The sequence below is a fragment of the Pipra filicauda genome, unplaced genomic scaffold (assembly GCF_003945595.2).
Source record: "Pipra filicauda isolate LSUMZ 115617 unplaced genomic scaffold, ASM394559v2 scaffold395_size657635_pilon, whole genome shotgun sequence".
Classification (NCBI taxonomy): domain Eukaryota; kingdom Metazoa; phylum Chordata; class Aves; order Passeriformes; family Pipridae; genus Pipra; species Pipra filicauda.
The window spans coordinates 172,611-198,681 of NW_024104526.1; the positions used below are offsets into that span (position 1 = coordinate 172,611).

Here is a 26,071-nt window from a genome sequence, read left to right on the forward strand (position 1 = left end):
AGAGATTTAGATTAGTTGTTAGGAAGAAATTCTTCCCTGTGAGAGTGGTGAGGCCCTGGCACAGGTTACCCAGAGAAGCTGTGGCTGCCTCATCCCTGGAAGTGTCCAAGGCCAGGTTGGACGGGGCTTGGAGCAACCTGGGCTAGTGGAAGGTGTCCCTGCCCATGGCAAGAGGTGTAGTGGGATGAACTTTAAGGTCCCCTCCAGCCCAAACCAGCCTGTGATTGGAGGATTCTCTTGTATATTCTCAACAGTTCTCTTTTGGAGACCTCTTTTGGAGGGACTTACATGAAGGGTTTTATCGTTTCAGTTTTCTGTTGTTAAAAGCAACCTCTTTCCTTACCCAATACTGTCAACACTAAAACATGGAGAAACTTGTCCTGGCTTGAGTGCACCTGAAATGAAAGAAAGGTAATTTTGAATGGTTTGGTAATGACCAGGAGATAAAGCCAAAAATTCCTACCCTTTCATTTAATTAACCTTTCTTCCGAGATTCCCCTTGTAAATGTTTTCCTCTTGGATATTATGGCATCAACATACACCTCCATGTTCTCCAGGTTTGGGTTTCTCCTGTTTGCAGTGTGCTGTTCTGGGCACAGCCCGATCCAAGGCACTGCCTTCTCCTCCTGTCATCAGGAGGAGACAAATTTGAGGGATAGCATAGCAGAGTTTCATCTTTTCCATGCTGCAGTCTAGTCCGAAGCCTGTTGGCAAAACTTTTCCCCTGATGAATTCCTTGGTGATGAGTGCTATTTCTTTGACTGATATGCATAGGCAGGGGAACATTTCTACATCACTGCCCAAACTCCCTAAAACATACTTAAATAATTTACATAAAATCCAAATCTGCATGAGAAATACTCTCCTGAGTCAAGGGTTTATTCACTGTGAATTCATTCCGGGAGTGGGAGGAAACCTAAACTGTCTTCGATAAAATGGCCTTTATAAAATATAGATCTATTTCCTAATATTTATGTCAGATTCTCCTCATTATGGGTTTTTTTTCTTCTTTCTCACTTCAGTCTGAAGCTGCCTCACCAGCCCCTTGCTAGCACTGCTTCGCAAGGATGTGAACACTAAATCATTGGAGTTTCTTCTGTGTCTGTGTCATTAAATATTATCTCTCTGATTTGCCAGAGTGTTGATTATAATAGAGGCATTAAAAAGGCATGTATCTGGAATTGCTTTTTAATGCCATTGCTATTTATAGGTAATTTCAGTTTCAAGGTAACATAGAAAGTCATGTAAAAACATAAAGCATTTGGTGATACAGGTGTGCCAAGGAAAATTGATCATGTATGAAGTCAATTAATTTAAGTACTGTTAACAATCCTAGAATAAAACAGTTTTCTAGGTGCAATGTATTATACTTAACCTGTCAAACTCACTGTTGTACTAACTGTTGCAAACTGATAAGCTTTAAAAAACATAATTTTTACAGTTTTATATGAGCAGTATTAAAAAATATCATAGCAGTTCTAGGTAAGACAGACGTAACCCGATCCTTGAATAGCAGAAAAAATATTGAAGCTGTTGTTAATTCAGTGCTGTGTGGAAACGTAGCCCTATATTTATCCAGCAATCCTGTTTTTCATTTGTGCAGTACACAGTTCCCAATGCACAGCAAGCTGACTTAGCTCACAACTCCCCTAACAGGTTTTACATCACTAAAAAGCTTTCAGTGTATCACTTGAACTTTAGCTGGGGAAGGAGCACTCTCCAGAATCCTGGGGAACAGCTTCTCCAAAGATTTGTTTCTTCACTCTGAGCATCTTCTAAGTTAGTAACAGCTCCAAAAAATAAAGCAATAGTCTGCCAGGGTTTCTCATGTCAGCATTAGTAGCACATACATGCTTTATTTCAGTGTGAATAAGTCTGTGTGATGTAAAATGATGGGGCACCAGATGAATACATTTCATATAGTAATAGATAAATATAACATTTTCTTGAGGGATTTTGTGTGTCCAGCTTGACCAAGTGTCTTAGGCAAGACTGATTTGTAGGGATTGGTTACCCAAGTGTCTGAAGCTGTCTCTGAAATAACAATTCATTTTTAAGACTATTTAATGTACATGAAAATGCATATAATACTCCAAAGTATATATATGTGTGTATGTTTGTGTTCTGCATGTTTCACATATTAATAGTTTGCCTATAATCCTGTGGAACTTCATTTTCTGGCAGATGGATCTACATTAATTGCTAAAACCCTAAGCAACAACAGAATTACTTTGCAGTGTTAGGGGGGGAAACATTACAATAAAAATGAAGCATATTTTTAATTATCTGTAGTCATTTGGATGAAATCTATAATGAGCTTGATAAATGCTGATGCTCTAGGCATCAATTTTTCAAATGACAGTAGAACCAAAAATATCTGGAAAGGCATTGTTAGCTCAGACTACACAATATTTTTGAGGTCTTGGTTAGTAGGAATAATTAAAATGACTTATGTAAGATAAGTGTCATATCTCTGTCAGCAACTAAATGTTAAATGTTATTATAAACTAATTACTTCCTTGAATTGAACAGAAAATTATGATTTTGTGTCTTAACTGCTAAAAGATGGTGTCTGATCCTTCTCTCACCCTAAGTCTTTACCAGCATGTCTTCAGTGACTTCAATGCCAAGGGGTGCCCTCAAAATGGGTGAGAGACAACTTTGGACCCCTGGGCCACCAAAAACCTTTTGTTGTGAGAAGTCAGAGTCTGTTTCTGACATTAATCAAGGCCTAAAAAAGTAAAAGAAGAAGCAGCTGATGCTGTGGGGAGTTTCTTAGTGTTTCTGGCTGCAGGCTCACTGCTGGGGTGAGGAGGAGGGATGCTGATCCCTCTGCCCTCCCTTCCCACATCCATCTGCTGCAGCTCTGCCCTGCTCACAGGCTCATAGCTCACCCGACTAAAACCACAGGTGTTGCTCTGATGTTCTCCTGCACTCATTTGCTGTTGAATTTTTGTGTTTAATTCATTCATAAAGGGTTCTGACATGTGGCAGAGTCAAGGAATTAAATTCAGGGGAAGTGCACAGCAGTGAGAAGGGTGAAAAAGGAAAGAAAGAAGTTAAAATTCTAGTTTACCCTCGTCCCAGTGTCCTGGTTTCGCTGGCTATTCTTCCTTTGCTGCCTGAAAAACATGAACATGGAGCCTGACCTGACAAATAGGGATGATGGCCTGTGCTATCTCCTTTGAGATGAAACCATTGGTCTCGGTGCCCTGAGAACTGCCAACCTCATACAGCATGTTGTGGCACCCACAGTTTTGAGGCTCATTTAAGAAAAGCACCAGTGTGGTTGTGTTGCTTTTTTGGTGTCTTCTGTTTAACAATGTAATAATAAACCTCGACATGTAAGAGGTGGTGAAAGAAGGACTATGGAGCAATAATGTAGGGAAAAGGAGAGGCAGTGGAAAGATGATGAATAGTTAAGGCAAAATGCAGGGAATGTAGGACAGTAATTAACGGATAAGAAAGAGGAAAGGAAGGAGAAATATTTCAACCCCCATCCTTTCTCTCAGATGCCTCCACCCCATAAACTCACTCGTTGCTTGGTACCTCAGACCTGTGGTTTTGTTCTGAATCACCTCATCCCAATTTTAAGTCCGTATCTTGAAGTAGAATTAGTTGGAAATGAGCCATCATATTATGAAAGTCTAATGTCACTTGAAAAATCACTCCAGGCTTTCCCAGGTCACCTGAAGTGCCACATGCCAGCAGTTTGGGATGCCCTTCCTGCTGAGAGGCTGAGACAGTTGGTGCAGGGTGGGAGCAACCCACTGTCTTTGATGATGTGCTTGTTTCAGAAGTGCTTCAGAAAACGTGCAGTTACACCTTCCTGCAGGAAATGGTGCTGCCAGCAATGCCAGAGAGGTTGTATTTTATTGGATTGGAATAATGCTAAGAGGTGTCTGTGAGCTCATGCAGTTTTGCTTGCTTAGGTAAGAATAATCCTTACAGGCTTGAAAACCACATGAGCATTCACAGTCAGCCTCCAAACACAACCATACAGGTTACTGAGACAGTGGGAATCTTCCTGGTTGTTTTTCTGTCCTGGTGAACTTGTGCTGGGCGCTGGAATCAAAGTCTTCTCTGCGGGAGGAGCCTTCAGAGCACAGCACGCTGTGATTGCTGCTGGGAGCCTCAGCACGGGGCCTGAGATCTGCAGCTGCACTCTGGCTGTGCTGCCAAATTAATTTGATCTTCTTGGAAGGCACTGCTTTAAATGGGAAGGAAGAGTGTCAGAAGAGAGTGGGAACACCCTTGTGAGCTCTTGTTTAATCTCAGTTTCCGCTCCGTATTGATCCCGGGCACATAAAGGATTTGGAGGCATTGGGAGCAGTATTTTGGGGAGATATAGCATGATTTTCCTCTCCATGAGTTTGTTCCCTAGTATTGGCCACTGTTGGACCCAGAATAGAGGACTAGGTGGACCTTTGGTCTGACAACCTTCAGTCCATCTTATGGCTTTTCCACCTACTCAGTTTTATACCAGCATGCAAAGCAGATTTGTGGGCTTGAGATTTAAATGCAAAAATATCCTTACACATCTCTGCCCTCTTCATCCAGAGGGTTTTAAAGGGTTAGTGAGAGGGACACTGAGGCACAGGGTAAAATGAAGGCATGTCTCTTAAAGTCCAGGGTGCTCTGCAAGTGAAATATGAGTACAGCCTGCTTAGAGCAAAAGCTTCATGCTTGTGGCAAGGAGAAAATTGTGGGATTGGTAAAAAGAAAATATTATTTTATGTTTTAACAAATGAGCAGAAATGGCAAGACAACTTCACTTGAATTAAAAATGCAAATGCAAGCCTACAGGCACACACTCAAAAGAAGGAAAAAGGTACAGAGAGGATGTAATTGTTGGTTGGAGTCTAAGAATAAACCTAGGCTCAGTGACTTTTCATTACTGTAAAAGCCTGGCTTCCTAAAAGTATTGCAGATGCTTGCAATAACCTTTTGTAGTACCACAGCACTATTTGCATTTTGTTTGTTATGTTTTAATAAGTTCTGATTTTTCCTTGGAATTACTTAAGTTTCTGTCTTTATAAATTTTCCATGTTAAGACTGGCTTTCTTGGATGTTTTGAATAGAACTCCGTACTAGTCTGAAAATGTTCAGATGAAAGTACAGTCAGACAATTTACCCAATGACATCTGTTCAGCAGCATAATTTTACACAGCCACAAATGACATAATTAATTGAATGGAACATTTCAAATAGAATTTGACAGCTTTCCAGCCCAGTATCTCCCAACTTACTATTTAGTGAAAATATGCCATCCTAGAAACGTTACAGGGCCTACAAAGAATTCGTTTTATGAAAGGCAGTGCTGTGATGTTGGAAAATAATGCATTAAAATATCATGTCTGCCACTCGTGATATATATGTGCTTCTCAGCTTCTGAAACATCTCAGTGTTTTCTAGTGAATCTTTTGAGCTGTGGTTCGATGGGGCTGTGTTGCCTACATCTGTAACTATATTAGGCACGTGAGATCAGAATGGTATGAAAAGCTCTTAGATTGTCTTGTACAAGTTTTAGTGGAAGCATAATAATGGGAAGTGTGCTTTTCATCAGAAACCACAGTATTGTCATCTGAGGAACAGATCCATGGATGGGGAGCCTTCCAGAGCCGTGTTAGTCTTTAGTCTAACCAAAGCCAAATCAGAATACTCAGTTTTTGTCTGGGTCCAGCCTGCAGAGCAGCAGTGCACATTATTTCTGATCTTTGCCGTAGATAGTTCAGAGGTGGAGTAGTTCAGTGGTTATTTCCAGCAGAATGCTTTAACTTTTAGCATGTTGCTTCAGGGTTTTACAGCCACTTCCACTACCCTAAGTTAGAACTACTTCATGTAGATCACACAGTAAAGTATCTCCAAAGCAGGCAGCCTACAGAGTTTGCCTAAATGTACAGAATTGTGTTTTCCCATCACTGATCTCTGCTCTGTGGGGACCAGGGACAGGACCCCAGGGAATGGCCTGAAGTTGTGTCAGGGCAGGTTTATGTTGGATCTCAGGAAAAGGTTCTTCCCCCAGAGGGTGGTTGGGCACTGAGCAGGCTCCCCAGGGCAGTGGGCACAGCACCAAGGCTGACAGAGCTCAAGGGGCTCATGATCTTCTGGGGCACATGGTGTGACTCTTGGGGATGGTCCTGTGCAGGGATAAGGGTTGGACTTGATGGTCCTTTTGGGTCCCTTCTAACACAGCACATTCTGTGACGCTGTGGTGCCATTTCCTCTATTGCTGTGTCTCTGGGCTCTCTTGTGAAGACAGAGTGAACCTTGCTGGTCTTCCTTTCATTCCCCCACATGTGCCAGATTGGTCTCTTCTTCCCTTAATGACCATCTGAGGTACAGGCTACCTAACACCATCCCATTATGACTAACCCGGGGATCTAGGCCAAGTTTAAGCCATTTTAGGGAGAAAACTCATTTTTACCCATCCACTTTGTTGGAAAACATGTTGTTTTTCTTCTTCCTGCTCTCACCGCAACACTGGTTAGCAGTAGTCTCTTCATTAACATTTTGGAGTCAGAATGATAAAATAAATGCTACAGTTTTGGCAAGTAAATGATGTGGTAAACACGACAAAGAGTGATGGAAGCAGGGTGTGCAGTGAGAGCCCAGAACAGCATGGGAGGCCGCCAACGTGCTTCATTTCATTTCAGTCTTTTCCTATTGAAGTTTGGGGAGGTGAAGCTTATGGATTATTTTCCCAGCAGTCAGGAAACAAGAAAGCTCTCAATCACTCAGTGATTGCCAGCCAGGGAGCTGGTTTTCTCCCTCAGCTGCTCGGATTTGTTTGCTTACACCATTCTTCGGTTTTCTGCGCGCTGCGACCGCACGTGGTGAGGAGTTATGAAGGCAGGACTTTTGTAGGCTTTAAAAGGTGTGTTTGTCCCTCTTCTTTCCCTGTTCCCAGCACATCAGAGAGCAGCTATGGATGAGAGTGTTTCAACACAGTGTCCAGAGATAAGTCAGAGCGTGGCTCTCACTTTGGATGTTGTAGGATGTGTTTCTCAACATTTTCTCCTGCTGTGACCAGCACTATTCCACCCATGCAAGGGGATAGGAGAGGGATTTTAACATGGACTCCAGTAGACACAGGTTTATATGACTTTCTACCTCCAAAGAACTGGGCAGAAGTACAGAGGAATATTTTGCAAATGTAATGTATGATCTCCTCAAATTGTCTATCCATAGACCATGTGAAATAGGCCAGAGGCTACAGCCACAGAGTTAGTATTGAAACTTTGGATGCTTGGCTGATTTCCCAGCTATTACAGTTTTATTTTGCTCCCATCTTTTCCTCCGAATTGTTGTGCTAATTAAGCTCTGCAAATTTCAATCTCTCAGGTTCTTCAATTATGACATTGCAGTCCCTCTATGGCAGCACACTGGAGTGTAGCAGATAGGATATTATGAAGTGGAGACATTCAATGGGAAAATGTCCAAAAGCATTTCAAATCACTTAAGATAATTAAACAAGGGGAAAGAATGTGGCGTGTTTAAAGAATATGAGGTGGTTTTGTGAATAGGATGATGTTGGTGCCTGTGCACGGGAAACTCATTACCCTGGCTGCTCTCATTCCTTATGTTGTAATGAGAAGGAAGAATTGAAAAACACCTCTGTGAATATCACCTTTGTGAGAGCAGGAGCCCTGAGACCACCACTGCAGAGGCAGCAGGTTTAACAGACTTGTTTATTCCTCTGTACCTGTGAAGAAACACGGTAATTGAAGAAATAACAACTAATTTCAGTGTAAAGGTCAAAATGACCTGAATTGAGATGCTTAAGAATTAATGGAGTAGGCTGGTGTCAGTAGGCAGCAGTTTCAATGACATTTTTTATAACTGCCTCTATGCCATCCTGTTTCACTCTCCTCTCCTCCCCCACACAGGCAGGGTTTAAAATGCATTGCCAGAGGGGTTTTAATAAGAATTTGTACAACTGAGTGAGGCAGCACTCGGATGGGGGAGAAAACAGGCATTTCATCATTTGGAAGGACAAAGAAGAGGAAGAAGTCCCAGTAAAGGTCAGATGTCTGTGTGAGTTGCAGGAGCACACCTGAGGAGAGGGGAGGCACCACACTCACATCTGAGTCAGCCAGGCACTACTGGTTCCTCATTGTGATCAGTGCTCCCACGGAGCAGACGGAGCAGTTGACTGTCATTGTTTAAAAAGTCATAAGAATATTCAGTGTTCTTCTGAAAACACCAGTTCTTAAAGTAGTGTCACCATGCTGAGCTGTTAATCAAAGCCAAAGGTAAGCAGAAAATCGAACTTCAGAGCATAGAAAGTATATGTTCCAAAGCACAAAAGGTTCAGAGCATCTTCTCTGTATCATTGAAAGCAACCCTGTGAAACCATGTACCCAAAGGGTGCATTGCTGTGATGTTGAACCCCAGAACAGGGATCAGGGAATCACAGACTGGTTTGGGTTGGAAGAGGCCTCAAAGATCATCTTGTTCCAACCCTTGCCATGGGCAGGGACAACTTCCACTTGACCAGGCTGCTCCAAGCCCCTTCCAACCTGGCCTTGGAGACTTCCAGGGACATGTCCACGTGTGACTGTATTTGAAACAAAATTTAAAATAGTGATTGGGGGCCGCATTTCCAAATCTTTCCATGGGATAAGGAGTTGCAAGAACAAAAATCAGGTCGTACACCTCCGTGCCCTAAGCCTTGCAGTATATATGCAGAGCCCTTCAGACTCATTCCAAGGCATGTCAGACCTCAGAATCAGAGTCAATAATGCTCCAGCTCAGACATGAGGCTGCTTTACACCTTGTAGATCCATTTTGATGGATAACAATGGTGGTACCTTCCCCTTATATCTGTATGGTAAGGGCATGGCCTGGAACAGGGAGGGCAACCAAAGGATTTTGATCCTGAAAGACAGACTGAAACCCAAGCCTGTGTGCTGTTAGAAACAGGTTTACTCCCTAAGTTTGTCTCACATTTTCTGCTGTATCACCAAGGGAAGCCCTGGTGTCTGCTCCTACTGGGATGATGCTTAGATTTTTCCTGAGTAGCTGACATGAAAAAGTGCACAGTTCTTGTCTTTTTTTTATAGCCTGATATTCTACACTTGGTACCTGGATGGTTAAAGGGGAATTTGATAACAATCTGCACCTCTCTGAATGATATATGTACCAAGAAGGAAAGCAATTGTTTCAACTAATGAAAGAAGCGGACTAGGAAAAACTAGAACAGGCTGAATATCGGAAAATGCATCCTGACAGGAACATCTGTTGGAATGCAAAGTAATCTCCTTTTCAAAGTGTGGGATCAGCATTACCCCTGACATTTGAAGCTCGATGAGACAGCACCTGATTTGATCTATAACATACTTGGCTTCCAGGGAGGCCCTCTGTATGATCCACTAGATTTTTTCCATCTCTAACTTCTGTGACTGTCTGTCTGACTCGCCCTGGGTGATGAAATATCATTATAACCTTTTGAAATAATAGATCGGTACCTGGAGAGCAGAGACTGATTTTCTCATTTGCAAGTGAGAAGCAGTGTGTTAAATTACCATTCCTGTCATTAAATGGATGGAGTAAAAAATCTGATGTGTTTAAATCAAGACATTTTCCCCCTCCCCAAAGAAACCACCTGAGATTTCACCTTGTTGGGGGCCAGGAAGGTGAGGATTAGAAGTTTAAATAACATTCATCATATTCCCTGAGGCTTAGGTTACTGGAAGCTTGTTTGACACTTGAAAATGTTTCAGCAAATGTGACATGTGAGCTTTCTACTGACTTACAGAGGATGAGGAAGCCTGTGCTGTGTCTGTCATAGATCAGGAGGAATAAAACTTATCCTTCTGGGCCATCAAAGCTTTTACTCATTAATTTGGCTCTGGAAAGTTTGGCCCTGAGCAACCTGGTCTAGTGGAAGGTGTCCCTGCCCATGGCAGGGGGTTGGAACAAGACGAGCTTTAAGGTCCCTCCCAACCCAAACCTTTCTCTGATTCTATGAAATGTGAAAAAATTCACAGTGCTGACAAGCATAGTGATTAAGTCCGTAAGTAGTTTTACTCAAGAATTGAACTTTTGCATTTTTGGAGCATAAACAAACAGTTTATTTATTTATTGTGGTGTTAATTCATCTAATTTTTATTTTCAGTCATATCCAGCAGCTGATGCAGTTCTCTGTGGCATTTGTTTCTGTCTCTTCAAGCAGGGCAAAATATTGATAATCATCTGGTACTGCTGAGCATTGTAGCTGGCAACATTTGAAACTCTAGACATGGTGATGAATTGCACTATGATATATTAATGTTATTTTGATCCCTCCTCTTTAGAATTACATTGATCCAATTAGGTTAAGTAGCTTGCCATCTAAATTAATTTACTTTCGTCTATTAATCTCCTTCACTCTGGGCCAGAACCAGAAATGTAAATCAATCTATTATATTGCATATCTTTGGGGGGTGGGAAGGTAATTAAATTACCTAATAGATACATATACTGGATTCATTGTTTAGTATGTTAAACATTATTGCCATAATTGGAAAGTGAAGTGGTGCACACTCAGTAGTGGAATTTGAGTGCTTGTTACACTTAATTTTCATAACCTTTCAAGACAAGCCTTGCTGTCCCTGGGTACTAACACTGCGTATGTGGCTGTAGAGCTTTTAGATATTGGACATTTTAAAAGTGGGGATAACAGCTCCTTTCTCTGCCAGAAACCATTGGGCTCCCTGGCAACATGTCTCACAGAGGTCTCCAGCCTCTGCAGCGTGGAGAAAACCTTCCCTCTGGCTTGCTGTCAGACTGGCACCAGCACGGCGTGTGGCAGGAAAACAGATGTCTCAGCAGTGATGTCTTAGTTACCGAACCGGAGCGGTGTCAGTGCAGACTCCTGAAGAGCTCTCTCATTTTCCCAGTGGTAGATGAAATTTCCATGATTTGAAATCATAAAATCACAGAACAGTTTGGATTGGAAGGGACCCTAAAACCCATCCAGTTCCACCCCCTGCCATGGGCAGGGACACCTTAAACTAGCCCAGGTTGCTCCAAGCCCCGTCCAACCTGGCCTTGGACACTTCCAGGGATGAGGCAGACACAACTTTCCCTTTGACACTGGGGGATATTTTTTCTTTTCTTAGGTGAGTCCAACAGTGGAACTCCATCATCTTGGTGCTCTTACCAGTCTTTTACTGATCCTACTGGGAATTCTTACATTCAGCCAGTATTTTCCGGGTCGATAGCAAACTTTCCTCCTGATGGGGAGATTGATGGCAGCTGCACTAGGAGTTTGTTTACCTGTTGTGTTTCCTCACTTTAGTAAATAGAATTGTCCATGAAAGACTCAAACCAGAATGAAGCACTGATGTGAGGGAATGAGATCCAGTGGCTGGAAACTGAACGTTGGCACAGTTAAAATAGATACAAAGTGCTGTGGTTTTAGGTTGGGTTTAGTTAAATATTAAAAACCTGCCAGGCTTATGACAGTTTCTTTACCACGAGAGATCTAGGCAAGGGCTCTTTACAGTAAGAAAATGTCTCTGGTTCCTTAACTGTCATTGTAGCAGAAGATAAATTCGAGTCTGGTGACCCCTGTAATGGGCCAGGTCGTGTTGTTGATCACAGCGCTCCCTTCTGGTGTTAAAACCTATGGATCTCTGAAGTATTTTCTAAATCTGTGCCTGAGGGTAGAATGAACAGCAGCAGAAAGGTCACCTTTATCATCATTGCTGTCAAACACTTTGGAAATAGCAGAGCACAAAGCAAGTATATTGCTCAATCACTTTGCCCTTATGCTACATCTGTTACCCTTGCCTGTGTTTTGTCCCATTAAATAAAAATCACTCCCCCATCTGTATGAAATCCCACTTCCAAAAAGTGCACAGCAAAACTCTTTTGGCTTTAACGATGGGATCTTGCCTTTACAAAGGTAATTAATGCCTGCTAAGTGCAGAACTTAGCAGTTTTGTTATATAAATATTAATGGTAATTAAGAAAGCAGCTGCTCTTTGTGATAATGAGACAGTAGGAAACATAGAGGGACTTTTTACAAGAGCATGAAAAATTTAAAATTTAAAGTGAGGATCTGTTCTTGAATACTCAGTGTATTATTGTGTTGGGGCTTCATCTTTTGCTTTACCACTTTCTTCTTATTTTCTTTTTAGTTTTTGGTCTTGTTACATTCATATTTTTTTTTTACTACCTTAACATAGAGGTTTTTAAAGACAGCTTTTCTCTCCAGTAAGTGTTTGTACAGTTCCTTGCACAACCAGATCCTGACCAAGCCATTGGATACTGATGTGTTGCAAATTAAGGAGGAATGAAAACTGAATGTTTGTTTGCATTCTAGTTTCATTGTTTATACAAAGCACAAGAAATGTGTACAGGGACTGTATAATGGTTTGCAACAGTATATTTTCAAGAGTGTAGCATTAAACAGCTTTAAATAAAAGAAAGGGCCTGGTTTGTTCAGATGAACAACCCAGGGGAGAAACACATCTTTGAAAGGGAACAGAGAGAACATGGTGAAATGCAATGCCAAAGATTTTCAGTACCCCCCACTCTCCACTTTTCAGAAGGTGATGGTGCCATTTATCTTTTGTTTCTTCTATATTGTGCTTCTGCATTTCACCAGCATGTTTGTCAAAACTCAGACACGTTTTTGTGGAAGAGCACAGCTCAAGACCTATGTTAGGAGTAAACGTGAATGAGGATTCTTCCTTCTGGCTTTGTTAGAAATGCTCTTTAGATAAGGAGTTGAAAAACAGATCAATAGCAAGCCTTTTTTTAAAAAAAAATAAAAGGTAGATGCAACTTTCCCTGTTCCATGAGTTTACTACAAAAAGAGAAATTTTCATAGTTGTCACAAACATGCCTCTCTCTGGAGATTTCTGGGAAATGACAATTGCAAGTAAAAATTTTTTATCTCATTGCCAAAGGCAGGAGGGGAAGTGTGGAAAGAATGGGAACAAAATACCTCATCACAGACATGGGCTCACCGTCTCCTGGTACATCACTTTGTGAGATTTCCATTCATGAATATCCTTTTCAGATGATCAGAATAAATCCAGTGCTCTGACTCCTGTGATGTTCATGAAGTGTTTTCCCTTGAGTGTCAATGGAAGAAGTTTTTTTGTTCACCAAGAGCTGAATTAGTCTTTGGGTGGTCACTTGCTGATGAATACAACAGATTATATTATAAAATAAGGAACACAGGCAAAACATTTTCCTTTTCAGCAAACCACCATCACTTAACAACAGTCCAAATGCCCACATTTCCCATTTACTGTAAAATGTGTTGAAAATTTCATGGAAGATTCAATACTGAAATGTACTGGCACACAGCCCTCATTTGGAAGAGAAAACTCTGGAAACTTGTAGCCCTTTCACAATTACCACGGGAAGTGCTCGTGTCCTGCAGCTTCAGTATTTGACGTTCTATTTTCCCTTATTCTGGCACTCATCGTGTCCTTGATGCCTGGCTTTGATCTCTGTCTCAAACAGAACCTCTAAAGGACAGAGTCGAGGGGATGTGGCCTTAATATTCCGTGTGCTCTGTTTTTTTTCCAGGGGCCTGTTGAGCAGCAGCTTCACAGAGACCCATTATTTGCAGGACGGCACTGACGTGGTTCTCGCGCGCAATCACACGGTAAGGTTGGTGTTCCACGGGCAGACGAGGCCTCATCATTAAATCCAAAGTGCTCCCTGTCAGGATCCGAGCCCTGGCATGAAACAGCTCCATTTGTCATCTCTTTTTTATTGTTGCCTTCAGTATCTTTTTACCTGCTGTGATCCTACAATGAATTTTTAGAGAGGCTTCGAAAGAAAGATGTGGGGTTTTCACCCGTTGACTTTTAAAATTTGTAAGATTTGTCCAGCTTCCTGGAAATATACCTATATTTGGTAGTTATTGCAGCCATTGTTGATAAGTTATGGATGAAAGACCTGGTTCTGTTGGGAAAATAACCCTGAATATCTGATTTCTGTAGTGTCTCAGGTCAGAGGTTTGAAGGCTTGAGTGTCTCTCCTCGCTGGGGAAGCCACGGCTGGGATTTGGGAAAGGGGTTGTTTGGTCGGGTTTATTTTCTTAAACCACACCATGATTTATACACACATATGTATGTATGTGTATAATTATGTACATATATGTGTGTGTGTATAAATAATATATAAGAATATAAATATATGTGTATATTTACGTACATACATAAAAAAGATATAATCATGGCCTTTTAAAATAAGTAGTTCAAACCTCCTTTACATAAATCATAAACCCTTTAAGGCAGTAATGTTTTTGTCCTCTGACAGCATGAACAACTTAATAAGAAATAATGCAACAAGCTATTTTAATTACAAAGCTAATCTTTTATCTGCCTAAGTCCTCTAAAATATTTTTTATGTTATAGTATTTATTTATTGACTCTGTCAGCAGAGCCACTGTGCTTTGTATTCCCATCCATAATGGGCTTTGCTGGTATCAGTGAAAGGAATTATTTCTATGCATAACATCTTACTTCTGAAAAAGCATCTTCATTATAGCTCCAGACCTCCCAAGTAAAGCAATCATTTTGAAAGCTTTCAGTACTTTCATTCTGCTGGATGCTCGTATCTTCTTCAAAATCAGCTTGGTAGAAAATAGTCATTTGTTTCAGAAACAGGAAGGCTGTAGAGACTCCTGAAGGAAGTAAAAGGAAATAAATGAAGCACACAAGTCTTTTAGAGATTTACCAGCATTAACAGGAATATGTGTACAGCTCATGACAGGTTTACCTTACTAAAAAAATATCTGTTTGCATAATGGCAGTTAGTCCTGATTAATAATGACAGAGCATTTTGCTGCCTGAAAGATATTTTTTTGAGAAAGATGACTGAATTCATTTTTCATTAAATGCTGCAATATGGTTTAGAAAAGATAAGTCTCTATGATTTTATTTTTATATCTTTTCTTCACTGAGGACATCAATACAGCCTGGAGTTGAAACCAAATCCAATTTTCCATTGAAAAGTTGCTTAGTCAAATTCTGCTTGGAGGTCAAAGCAGGTCAGGTCTGTGGGGCTGTCATTTGGGGAGGTTCTCTAGCACACAAGTCATTGTTTGGGTTGTTTTTATGATTTATAACCCTTGAAAATTCATCAAAAGTTGGTATTTATTAAATGATCTCAAGCAAGAGCAAGGCACTATTTCAAGTTTGACAAATCAGCCTTGGTAATTATTTTTAGAGGGTCATCCATTTCATATACTAGTTTACAGGAATAAAAAGATTTGATAGGAAGAAAAAAATAATCCTGCAATTCAGTGGAGTTACTGAGCTAGAAATCAATTTTCTACCAGTCCCACTGCAGGCCATGGTCTGATAAGTTTACATTTTCGATATTGAACTTTGGTATCACATAGCTTGTGGATCTCAGAGAGACTGTGAAATGGGCCACAACAAGGAGCTCAGAGTTAATAAAATGACAAGTTGTATGTGGAGGGGAAAAGAAATCAGGACCTTTGCCATAACTGACTCTTTGATAAAGATGCTGGGCTGCAGCAGCAGCTGTGAGGGGAGAGATATCAGCTCACCCTCCCCATCTCACTGGGGACTGTGCTCAGCCCTGGTGATGCTAAACCCGAAGATTGCTTCCTTAGGAGCTCTGAACTGCACCTCTGCCTTGTGCTTACTTTAAACAACAGAATAAACCTATTTATTTTGGGGTTTAGCCTGTTTCAGGGTGACCATAGGAGTCAGTGCTGAGACGAAGGGCGTTGATTTTTTTCTGTCTTACCAACTGGATGCCTGTAACTGATAATATTGAAAGAAAGTGAAATAGTGCACTCACACTGAAAACTTTAACCTTCATAGCAATTGTGACTGAAGTGATTCTCCCCAAAAAACTCAGTCTATGACTCCCTTCCCTTCCATTGTGGCTTTATCCTTGCTAATATGTTACTGACTCTTTATGAGGACTGATGATAAAAACACCCAAGAGTAAAACACTATTATCCTGTTTCTGCCGTTTCTTTCACTGAGAAAACTATTGAGATTTGTATTTAGCAAGTCCAATGTGGCTGTGCCGTGTTCAGTTGCTCATGCTGGAAATAAAGATGCTCTAAGCAAACATTTTTCCTGGTATAACCTTATTTGCAGAAAATTCGTATCCGAGTCATTACATCTTGCCCAGCATTTTTATGGCTTTTGCTTTCTTTACCAAAATCAAGGTGGTCTTTAGAAGGCTTTGTAAGTGAAAACCACGGCCCCAGACTGAAAAGGTTAATTAATGCAGCTGGATGGATGTGAATGGACCAAGTAATAAAAAGGCACAGTGAGATGGCTGTCAGGTTGAAGCAGGACTGATAACTTTCCTTTGCACTAATAAGAGAGGAACCTTTTAAACAGTGTTTTCGGTTTCCAGGTGGCATTCAAAGGAGCCATGAGAAAAGAAACGCTGGACGGGGCACAGTCATTGCTTTCCAGCCAGTCACATAATTGGGAATGTAATATAACCTTTAGTCAACAATAAAATTAGCCTTGATTCCAGACAGATATGTGTGTATGCTCAGAAACTATCTCTGTTGTGGGTGCCTTTTGCAAGCAGTGAATTATTAAAGAAATACAATAACCGAGCCACAAAATTAAATTGGACAGTTGCCTCTCAAAATAGAAGACCCTCTTATTCTTGGTTGTTCTTAATAACATGCAGCTATTTGGTTGGGTAATTCAATAAAAGATTTCCTTTCCAGCCTGTTTCCCTTCCCTTTCATTTGCTCTGTGATTTTTTTCAAATAATGGGGTTGGGATTGTCTTTTTATACTTTTCTTTATACATATTTATCCCTTATGTAGGTACAAGGGTAAATGCTTTTAAATAAAAATAAAGGTCTATAGAAAGAAGTGAAATGTGGCAGCTGATTTTTTCATCTGATTAATTTTGTAAAATATTCCAAATTGTAGCTTTAAATAAAATAACGCAGAAAAAGATGGTCAGTCACATAAATTAAACACCATTGACCCTCTTAAAAAAAACCCAAACTCAAGCAAAACAAAAAACCTCTAGGTTTTTAGGATTTACAAAGAACCCAAGGTTTCCATTTAGGAACCATTTGGCCTGTTAAGCACAGTGAATATTTTGTGAGACATGGAAGGCGCTGTCAGTGTGATCCTGAATGCTGTAACCTGAAACTGATAATCCCTTTGAAATAAAAGGGATGGAAACACATAAAAAAAATAGAGGGCAAAGAGCATTTATGACTATTGAAATGTTTTCTGTTTTTTGCCATCAGGGTCACTGCTATTACCATGGCACTGTGCAAGGGGACCCCGACTCCTCCGTCAGCCTCAGCACCTGCTCTGGACTCAGGTGAGCCAATATTTCACTAATTCTGCTTAAGAAACCACCCTATAACATGCTGAGGGGTTTTTTTGGTTTGTTTTTTTTTTTTCCCTTTAATTAATGTATCAGTATTGGTGAAGGGTCTGGAGCACCAGGAGTGGCTGAGGGAGCTGTGGGGGCTCAACCTGGAGGAAAAGAGACTCAGGAGGGACCTTCATGCTCTCTGCAACTCCCTGACAGGAGGGTGGGGGTCAATCAGTCTGTTTTCTCTGGTAACAAGTCAGAAGACAAGAGGAAATAGCCTCAAGTTGTGTTGAGAGGTTTAGATTGGACATCAGGGAAAATTTCTTTACTGAAAATGTTGTCAAGCACTGGAACAGGCTGCCCAGGGCAGGGATTTACTCATTCTGGAGGGATTTCAAGGACATGTGGATGTGGCACTTGGAGACATGGGTTAGTGGTGGCCTTGGCAGTGCTGGGGGAATGGTAGGACTTGGTGGTCTTAGGGGGCTTTTCCAACATAAATGATTCCATGATTCTACTCATTTTCAAATGTTAGCCCAATCTCTACAAATCATTTTCCCCATAGTTGCTCTGAAGAGGAAAAAAAAAAGAAATAGATGGGGGGTTTTCCAAGAGCCATCCCTACTCTCCTGCTGCACATGCCTCTCTGTGCCCTTTGTAGCAATGTGGTGCTTGGCACATTTTTGGGCTGGCAGTGCCTGGTGGCCTTCCAGTCCTCCTTGTCCCCAAAAACTGCCTCACCATTGATGTCAGGGCTGCTTTGCAGCTGTGCACTCATGCATGTCCAGCAGCCTCATCATTAGGAGAGGTGGCTCAATAAATTGGCCTCATGATGATGATGCTCAGCATTAGGATTTTAGCTGCTTGTTGTCAGAAGAGTAGCAGATCCCCATCTCCAAAAACCAAACCTCTTCCGAGTTTGAGAAAGGAATAGGCTGACAACGTTTTAAGTACACAATGGACACAGTTCAGGAAACAATTATCTTCCTTACTTGGACAATCAGAGACTGGTATTTACTCACAGAGCTGTTCCAAATCACAGTAATTAACTGTAAATTGGCTCTAGTGTTCTCCCTGGAAAACCCAGTTTTCCTGTCAGATTTCCAGCTGTCTCAGCCTTTTCTATGTTTAATTTATCTACAAACAGCATGAGTAGCTGGAATCTTTTTCCCTTGATTTTGCATTTTGTGCAATAGTGGTATTGTCAAGGCTTTTATAAGGGAGCTCTGGGACTGACAGCAGCAGAGAGAGCAAACAATTGGTTACCAGGACCCATCTCCCTGTGGGAATGACCCACTTGCTGTAGTGGATGGGATTCCTTTGACTCATTCCCACACAGAGAGGGGGTTTATGGGTGCTTCACTATATATCTGGCACCTTCCACAAGTTTATCTAATTAACCCCTTGCATGGATCGTGGCAGTCAACATTCACCTGTCATTCTCATTGTAAAAATATATGCAAAATTTAAAATTATATGTAAAAATATAATACAGTGCTCTCAGTATTTTAGTGAAAGGGATCAGAGTGCTGTAAGGTCCACAGGGAAAAACTTGTACCATGGGGGAGAGGGTCTGCAATGATGTCTTTGTTTCAGAGCTACCTGAAAAATTCATAAATCTCGAGAGAAAATACTCTCCTCCACATTAGAAGTATTTTCTTTCTTCTCTAATGTGCTCTTTTTACAATTGTCGAGCTCACAGAGTTGTTTCCCAGTTTTAGGCAGTCAGATATGTCAAGGCAGCATATGCTGGCAGTGACACTTTTCTCTCATCTGGCACTACTGCAGACAAATCCCCAGAGTGCAAGCTGACAGTATTAGGCTTCTTCTCCGCGGGAAAAAAATGGAACAGCATCTTTTTCAAGACAAAGTTTCAGAAGTTTCCTTTGCAATGCATGTTTTGTTCTAGCAGGAGATCAGCTGAGGATACACCTCAGTGTCTGTGCCCATTTAGCTGCTGCATTTGCTGCTGAGGTTGGTAAATGAGGTGTCCCTTCCACTATCCCAGGTTGCTCCAAGCCCTGTCCAACCTGGCCTTGAACACTTCCAGGGATGGGGCAGCCACAGCTTCTCTGGGCAACCTGTGCCAGGGCCTCACCTCCCTTAAAACAAAGAATTTCTTCCTAAAATCTCAGCTAAATCTTCCCTCCTTCAGCTTAAGGCCATTCTCCTTGTCCTCTCACTACATTTGTCCTTTGATCTATCACTACATGCCCTTGATGTCTGTTAAAAGGCTTCATAATGCACTGTCAGCTCCATGAACCATCCAGGCCTTCTCATTAAAACCAGTCAGGAATAAAAGCCCAAGTGATGTGAGATCCCGAAGTAGCTTCGTTGAGGTCCTGAGAGCACTAAGCACCTTCCAGAATCAGGCTCACGGTTCACCTGTGCCACCAAAAAACTGTTGTGGCAATGCATCCCTTGAGAATTTAGGTGGAAAAATGTAGTGGAAGATGTCCCTGTCCACAGCAGGGAGGTTGCAACTAAATGGTTTTTGTAGGTCCCTTCCAACCCAAACCATTCTTTGATTCTCTGATTTATTGCACGTGATCCAGTCTGAAATAATACAAGGAGAAATAGGACAGTTCAAAAGTACATTGTGGCTTACTTGGCTGGCAACTTTGCTAGCTTGAAAGAATAGTTATGGATGGGACGGGATGGGACAGGACAGGACAGGACAGGACAGGACAGGACAGGATGATGTACTGGAGCAGGGACTCTTGTTTTTGCATGGCATGCTAAAGACTGCAAGGTGCAGGAGTAGGGACATAAGACACTGTGTGGCCGTGGAGCCCCAAGTGAGGACCGTCCCTGGAGCAGCCGGTGGAAGAAAAGGCTGGTCTCACTTTCAGGCTCTGTTCCTGGCTTTGTGACAGTTTCTAAGTGAATCAGACAAATCTCTCCGTCTCAGTTTCTCCATCTGTGAAATTCATTTAATGATTTTACCCACAGCTGTCACGTGGAGCTGGAGTTTAGGTGCCTGAAAAACATCTATTGAAAGGAAGTGCAGGCTGTTATCTCCATGAAATCTCAGAGCACTAATATCCCCCCACTCCCTAGACAGGCACCTTGGGCACTGTTCCAGGTGTGAATAGGTAGGAACTGTGTCTTTTTCCTCTGGATTAGGAGAGTTCATTAAAAGACATGAAACAAGTCATAAAGAAAAGGTTCCCCACTTTAGTGTGCTCTGACGCCTCAGTGCTCAGCAGTAGGCAAAAAAGCAAAAAGGATCATAGGAATTACTGAGACAGAAATAGAAGATAAAACAAGACCCCTCATTACCACTTTATAAATCCATAGGGTACTCATGTCTTGAATTCTGCAGGCTGTTCTTGTTTTCCCCTCCCCATCCCCACCTCAGAAAATGAAGAGGCATTATATCCAGAAGAGGTACAGAGAAGGGCAAAAATTATGATCAAAGGTAGGGAACAGCTTTTATCCAAGGACAGAAAATAGACTAGGATTTGTCACTTCTGAAAAGAGATGACGGAGAAAAGGGGCAGGATGAATGTCATGCTGAAGAGGGGACAATTACTGAATATTTTTCATAACCTCAAAATTAGGAGACATCAAATGGAACTTTAGAGCAAAGGAAAGTACTTTTTTTTATTCTCCACGTAATGAAGCTCTGGATCTCACTGTCACAGGTGGGTGTCAATGAAAAAAGTATCAGTATATTTGAAAAAGATGAGGCAATTTGGGAAGGGGAGCTCTGCTATGTTCTTATATCTCACCTCTGAATATCTGCTGTTGGCCAAGGCCAGAGATGGGGTGCTGAGCTGTAGGAACTCAGCTCTGACCTACTGCAACCATCAAGGTCTCCCTTACAGTGCAACCACATGGTTGAGCATTTGAGATGTGTTATTAGGTTGTAAACATGGCATGATTATTCTGTGATGAGGAAGAATCAAGTGCAAAATCTGAAAACTAAGACAGTTTTGAGTAGTTTACATTTATCAGGCAGATAGAGGGGTGAGAGATAAAGATGAGTGAGGAGGCTTGGCTCTCTCACACACAGACACACAGGTATTCCAGCTGTTACATCCTCACAGACACAACATTCAAGCTCCTCGTTTCACACAGGAGTACAATGGCATAAATACTTGGATTGACACTGATAGCTGCCTAAAATGCAGGTTAGAAGAGAATATAATCATGCCATAATCTGTATCCTGCTGGCTCCTCGGGAGAAGGAAGGGCTGAATGGCAGAGAGGAGACAGCAAATGCTGAATGCAGGGAACGGGAACAATAGGTAATCAGGATTTCTGCTGCCTCCATCTGGATAAGAAAGCCAATTAGACTGTCAAGTCTTGTGGGAAGTTGAAGGTATCACAAAGTCAAGTCATTTCCTTCCTGTCCCCAGGAAATACCCTCCTGTTTATCTAGCCTGGAGGCCCTTCAAGTTTTTAGCAAATAATTCTGGCCTGTGGCCACCACTCACATCTTCTGCGATAAATTTGTTTAGACTTGAATGATTTTTCCCTTATTACTTTCTCTCTGAGTGCAGAATGCAGCAAACACACAGAAAACTGCAGCAGAAATCTCCGTGGTCCAGGGGCTGGCACAGGACCCTGGCACGGGAATGTGCAGCCACAAAGGCATCTGCAGTGACCTCTTGTGGGGGGGGGGAGAGCTTGAGGTATGCTCTCAGAAATGCCTCAGTAGTTTAAAACCATAAATCCTACAGGAAGCCTTTTCCTTCTGAAATATCAAAAACATGTTCAAATAGCCTAAGAATCCCTCACAGTTACCCAATTCCTAGATAATAAACCCATTCACACACTCAAAAAGTACTCAGTCGTTGTCCAGCCTCATCAGCAGCTGCAAGAGTCTGTGTGCACAGTGGCAGGGGTGGGATAAGGCCCCAGAAGGGAATAGATGCTCATTTTCACTGGGATTACACAGTGATGGTACATGAGGCTGCCAATACCAGAGCCATCCATTTTTCAAATGGTCTGGCTGAATTCACTGTATCCCAGACACAGTCAGCTGAACAAGGGATTTAAATGTGACACTCCAGACATCAACTATTCAAAAAAGGAATGGAAGTAGGAAACCAGTGAGGAAAGAAAAAAGTATAAATTCCTCATGACTTCTCAAGCATGATTTCCCCATGGAAGGGGAGATTTCATCCAAAAGTTAAGTTAGGAGGAAATCACAGTTGAGAAAAGCACTGGTTTGGATGTGTGCTTTTCCTCCATAATTTCTGAAGAGCTTTTAGCTCACATAAACATCCCATGTGGTTTGTAATTTATCTGACCATGAGACTACTGGAGGATTTTGAGCTTAGCATTAAAATCCATTCACTTTCTGGAGTTTCATAGCTTCTGAGTGCTGTCTGCTGGAGGGGTGAACAGCTCCTGGATCACAATCACCTCTGGGATCTGACATGAACAGTATGTCCATCCTGTGACCACTGTGTGCAGTCTGTCCCCATGTGCATAGGGATCACTGCTCCTGCCAGGACAGGCATGAGGGATGATATTACCTGGCTGTTTGAGCCTCTCCCTTCTCCACCCAGTCTGGTTCTGGCACTTAATGTGATGTGCAAGTTCGAATCAACCCTTTATTGCCACGCTGTTTCCTGCACAGTGCTATAAAACCTGCTCACTAAATTGACACTGATGCCAGCATTTCGTTCCTCCTCCATTTTTCTCTACTTCCCTTGGTCTGGTTTGTCACCCTCCCAGCTGAACCCACACGTGACACTTTCTGTGACAACAAAACTATTGTTTCTTGCAACACAAATGCTGGACATGAGATTGCATTTATTACCTTCCATTCAAGTAGCTCCTTGCTTAAATTCCAGGCATCAGAGTTGCAGACCAACCTGCATTCACTCTGCACAGATCTGTCTTGCACTGAGAAAGGATTAAGTGTCTGCTACAGTAGTCTCTGGCCATGACCATGTTTCAGACACTGTGCTAGAAAATATATTTTCAGGTTAATGAAAGACATTGGCTGGAAAAAAACCTCCCATGTGAGTAATGATGTGTCTGTGTGAGAACACCACCACCACTCCTGCAATATGTAAAAACAAGAATGCTACTGCTTTCACCTGCCTTTGAGATGTTGCCCTTTGTTGCTTTGGGTCAGGTTGGTTATTTTAATGGAATCTGGCTGTGTAGTATAGTAGGGTAACGGGGTTTTTTTGTCTGTTGTGTTGTGTTCTTCATCAATAGATAATTATTGTCTGTGGTTACTAAAATTTACCCCTTTTTAAAGGTGAGGAACTGATGCAGAAGAGGTGACTTGCCTGTCCAGGGCAGTGATGGAGACAGGAGTATTTCTGCCTCTAGACTCTGTATTTCCCAGTCCTTTAAAGTTAAAGAATAACCAAACCATTTGGAAAATATCTAAATATCAGCTATACTATTAGAAAAACAGTCAATAGATCATCTTGCTCATTTATCCCACTCGTATTCATCTGCAACTTATTAAAACAGCCTAAAAGTGAAGTTTTCGTTCGGCACTTCATTTTTCTTCCTCTTTTGTTTGTTTGCCTGCTTACTTGCCTGGGAATTTGTTAGACAAAGTCCTGAGAATGAAGAATGTAGAAGAAAAATAAACAAAAATGCCCTCTCACTGTGTGGATCCTCTCTTGATATGCTGCCTGCAGAGAAACCCTGCAGGGAGGGATTGCTGCACCATGAGCATCGTGAGAACAGCACTCCAGGGCCACAAGGCTTCAATTTTGGTACCTCTCCACCTAAAACTCATTGAAATCCGTGGCACAGCTGTGGGATCAGCCCTTTTCCTTTTGAAGCTGTGGCATTGATTGTGGAATGAAGATCCTGCAGGTTTTTAGGTGGCACATGAGCACCGCAAGGTTTCATTGTGTCTGTGAGTGTGTGGTGTGTGAGCATGAGAGCCCTCTAATTAATTCCTTGCAAACTGAGAACATTCCTCTTCCAGTCGTAATAGAGGGTTTTATTATTATTGTTTAGAAATGAGTATAACTGTGAGCTTCATTAAAACCAAATGTTTAATTGCATTTGTGGCTCTCAGGTTTATCGATTGACTTAACTTCTCCTGGATAGTGCAGCAGAATAATATATAATAGTCTCATATAATGCTGTTTTAGCCAAGTTTTACTTCAGCATCACAATTTCTCAGACAAGTATGTGTTGATGGTTTATGTTGGCAGGGCCTTTGCTTCTGCTGACAAGTTGGAAAAGAAAAATCCCATTTATATTTTTGAGATTTCCTAAAGCCTGTTGATTTATGAAATATGACTGGTCTTGCTGTAGCTTTTGTTTTGGTTTTCCTCTTTTAAGAGAAAAAAAAAGGTATCACATTTGACTTTATTGACAGTTTAATTAGTGGAATTATTCCATTAAAATTACATTCACCCTGATTGAGAGACTCCTGGCAAGTTAAATAGCAATTAATAGCAAATTAATTATATAAGTTATGTTTTAATTTCTTTTTCTTTGAGATGGAGAGAGTTCTCCCATCTCATAGACACGTTCCCCATGTGTCCATATAAGGGAGTACAGTAGGCAAAGACCAGTGAGTTGTCCACATCCAGAGCTGACCATCAGCAATGTGGGTGAGGTTGGTTTGGTGCTGACCCCCAGGCATGAGCAGGAATCAAAAAATTAGCTCAGGCTCAAGACTACGCTGGAGCTGCTTCCAGCTGGCTTGGAGCCTGTGAACCACTGTCTGGACATGCTGTATGGTATAGAGATTTTTTCCTCCCTCTCTGCTACCAGTGATGAAAAAGGCAGAGTGATAGGGTTAGATAGGGTTTGGATTGTCTCCTTTCTTTCCTGCTCAGCTCATTTGCAAGGTCTTTCTGACTTCCCAGCATTAGTTTGATTTGGGATTGGGGAAAACTCAGATGGCATGAATTAGACACCTGGAGACCAAAAATTGAACACTTTATGTTGCAATTTTTTTCCCCCAAATATTCATTAGCTTGAGAAATCTGGTAGGTTTTTTTGCCTGGTAGAAGTACCAGTAGAAATCCCACATATTTCAGTAGAAGTTGGTCTTATGGACCATCCACTTCTTGAGCCCTCACTGAGTGAGGTTGATGAAGTCTCTTTGGGCTTCCTTGTGTGATTTTCGGTTGGAGATCTGTAATTTAACATACTGACTATTTGTCACATTGGAAAACCTTATATTATTTAACAATAATACTTCCTGAAAAATAGAAAAGTTGTACCATCTTGTACTTTGGGGTCTATAGGATGACTCAGACGTGAGAGAACTCTGTTCAAGAGGGAGACACAGAACTGGAGAAGGAGTAACAGAGGCTTCTTTGAAACATCTGACAAGAGTGGAGGGAAACAGTAGTTATGGATTTATTTTATTTGCATCAAATTCTTAGTACTGAATGACCGGTAGATTTTTTTGGTTCAGACCAAAGAAAGAAAGAAACCATAGCTTTTGACTGGTTACATTCTTAAGGTGCTGTGCTTGGCACTGGTCAGTGGGGGGAAAATGCAACTGTAGGAAAAGAAAATTAGTCAAAACCAGAGAGCTGGCCAAGAAAATTCATATTTGATATTCATTATCTTATTACAGATGGTCACAAGCCAAGTGCTGATATCCTGTAGGCAGCACTCAAGGGATAAGTGTGCCTTAAATGAAAAGTATGTTTGCCTTTATGCCTAATCTGCAGATTTTCTTTACCATGGGAGTGCTCCACATGCAAAGGTGGAACTGTCCTTAAAGGCTCATGCTTGGGGTGGAAGTCAGACAGCCCTGAGTCTGATATGCTCAGTAAAAAACAAAATTAATCACTGGTATATGGTCAATTGTC

General features: G+C 41.6%; 1 protein-coding gene across 1 annotated transcript in view; it reads left to right on the forward strand.

The window, feature by feature from the left end:
* ADAM12 (ADAM metallopeptidase domain 12) overlaps nt 1-26,071 on the forward strand; it is a 180,920-nt gene that overhangs the window by 89,244 nt on the left and 65,605 nt on the right. Inside the window, 2 exon segments of the mRNA XM_027726454.2 lie at nt 13,534-13,612; nt 17,227-17,303. Of these exon segments, the coding sequence (XP_027582255.2) occupies nt 13,534-13,612; nt 17,227-17,303 (156 nt within the window).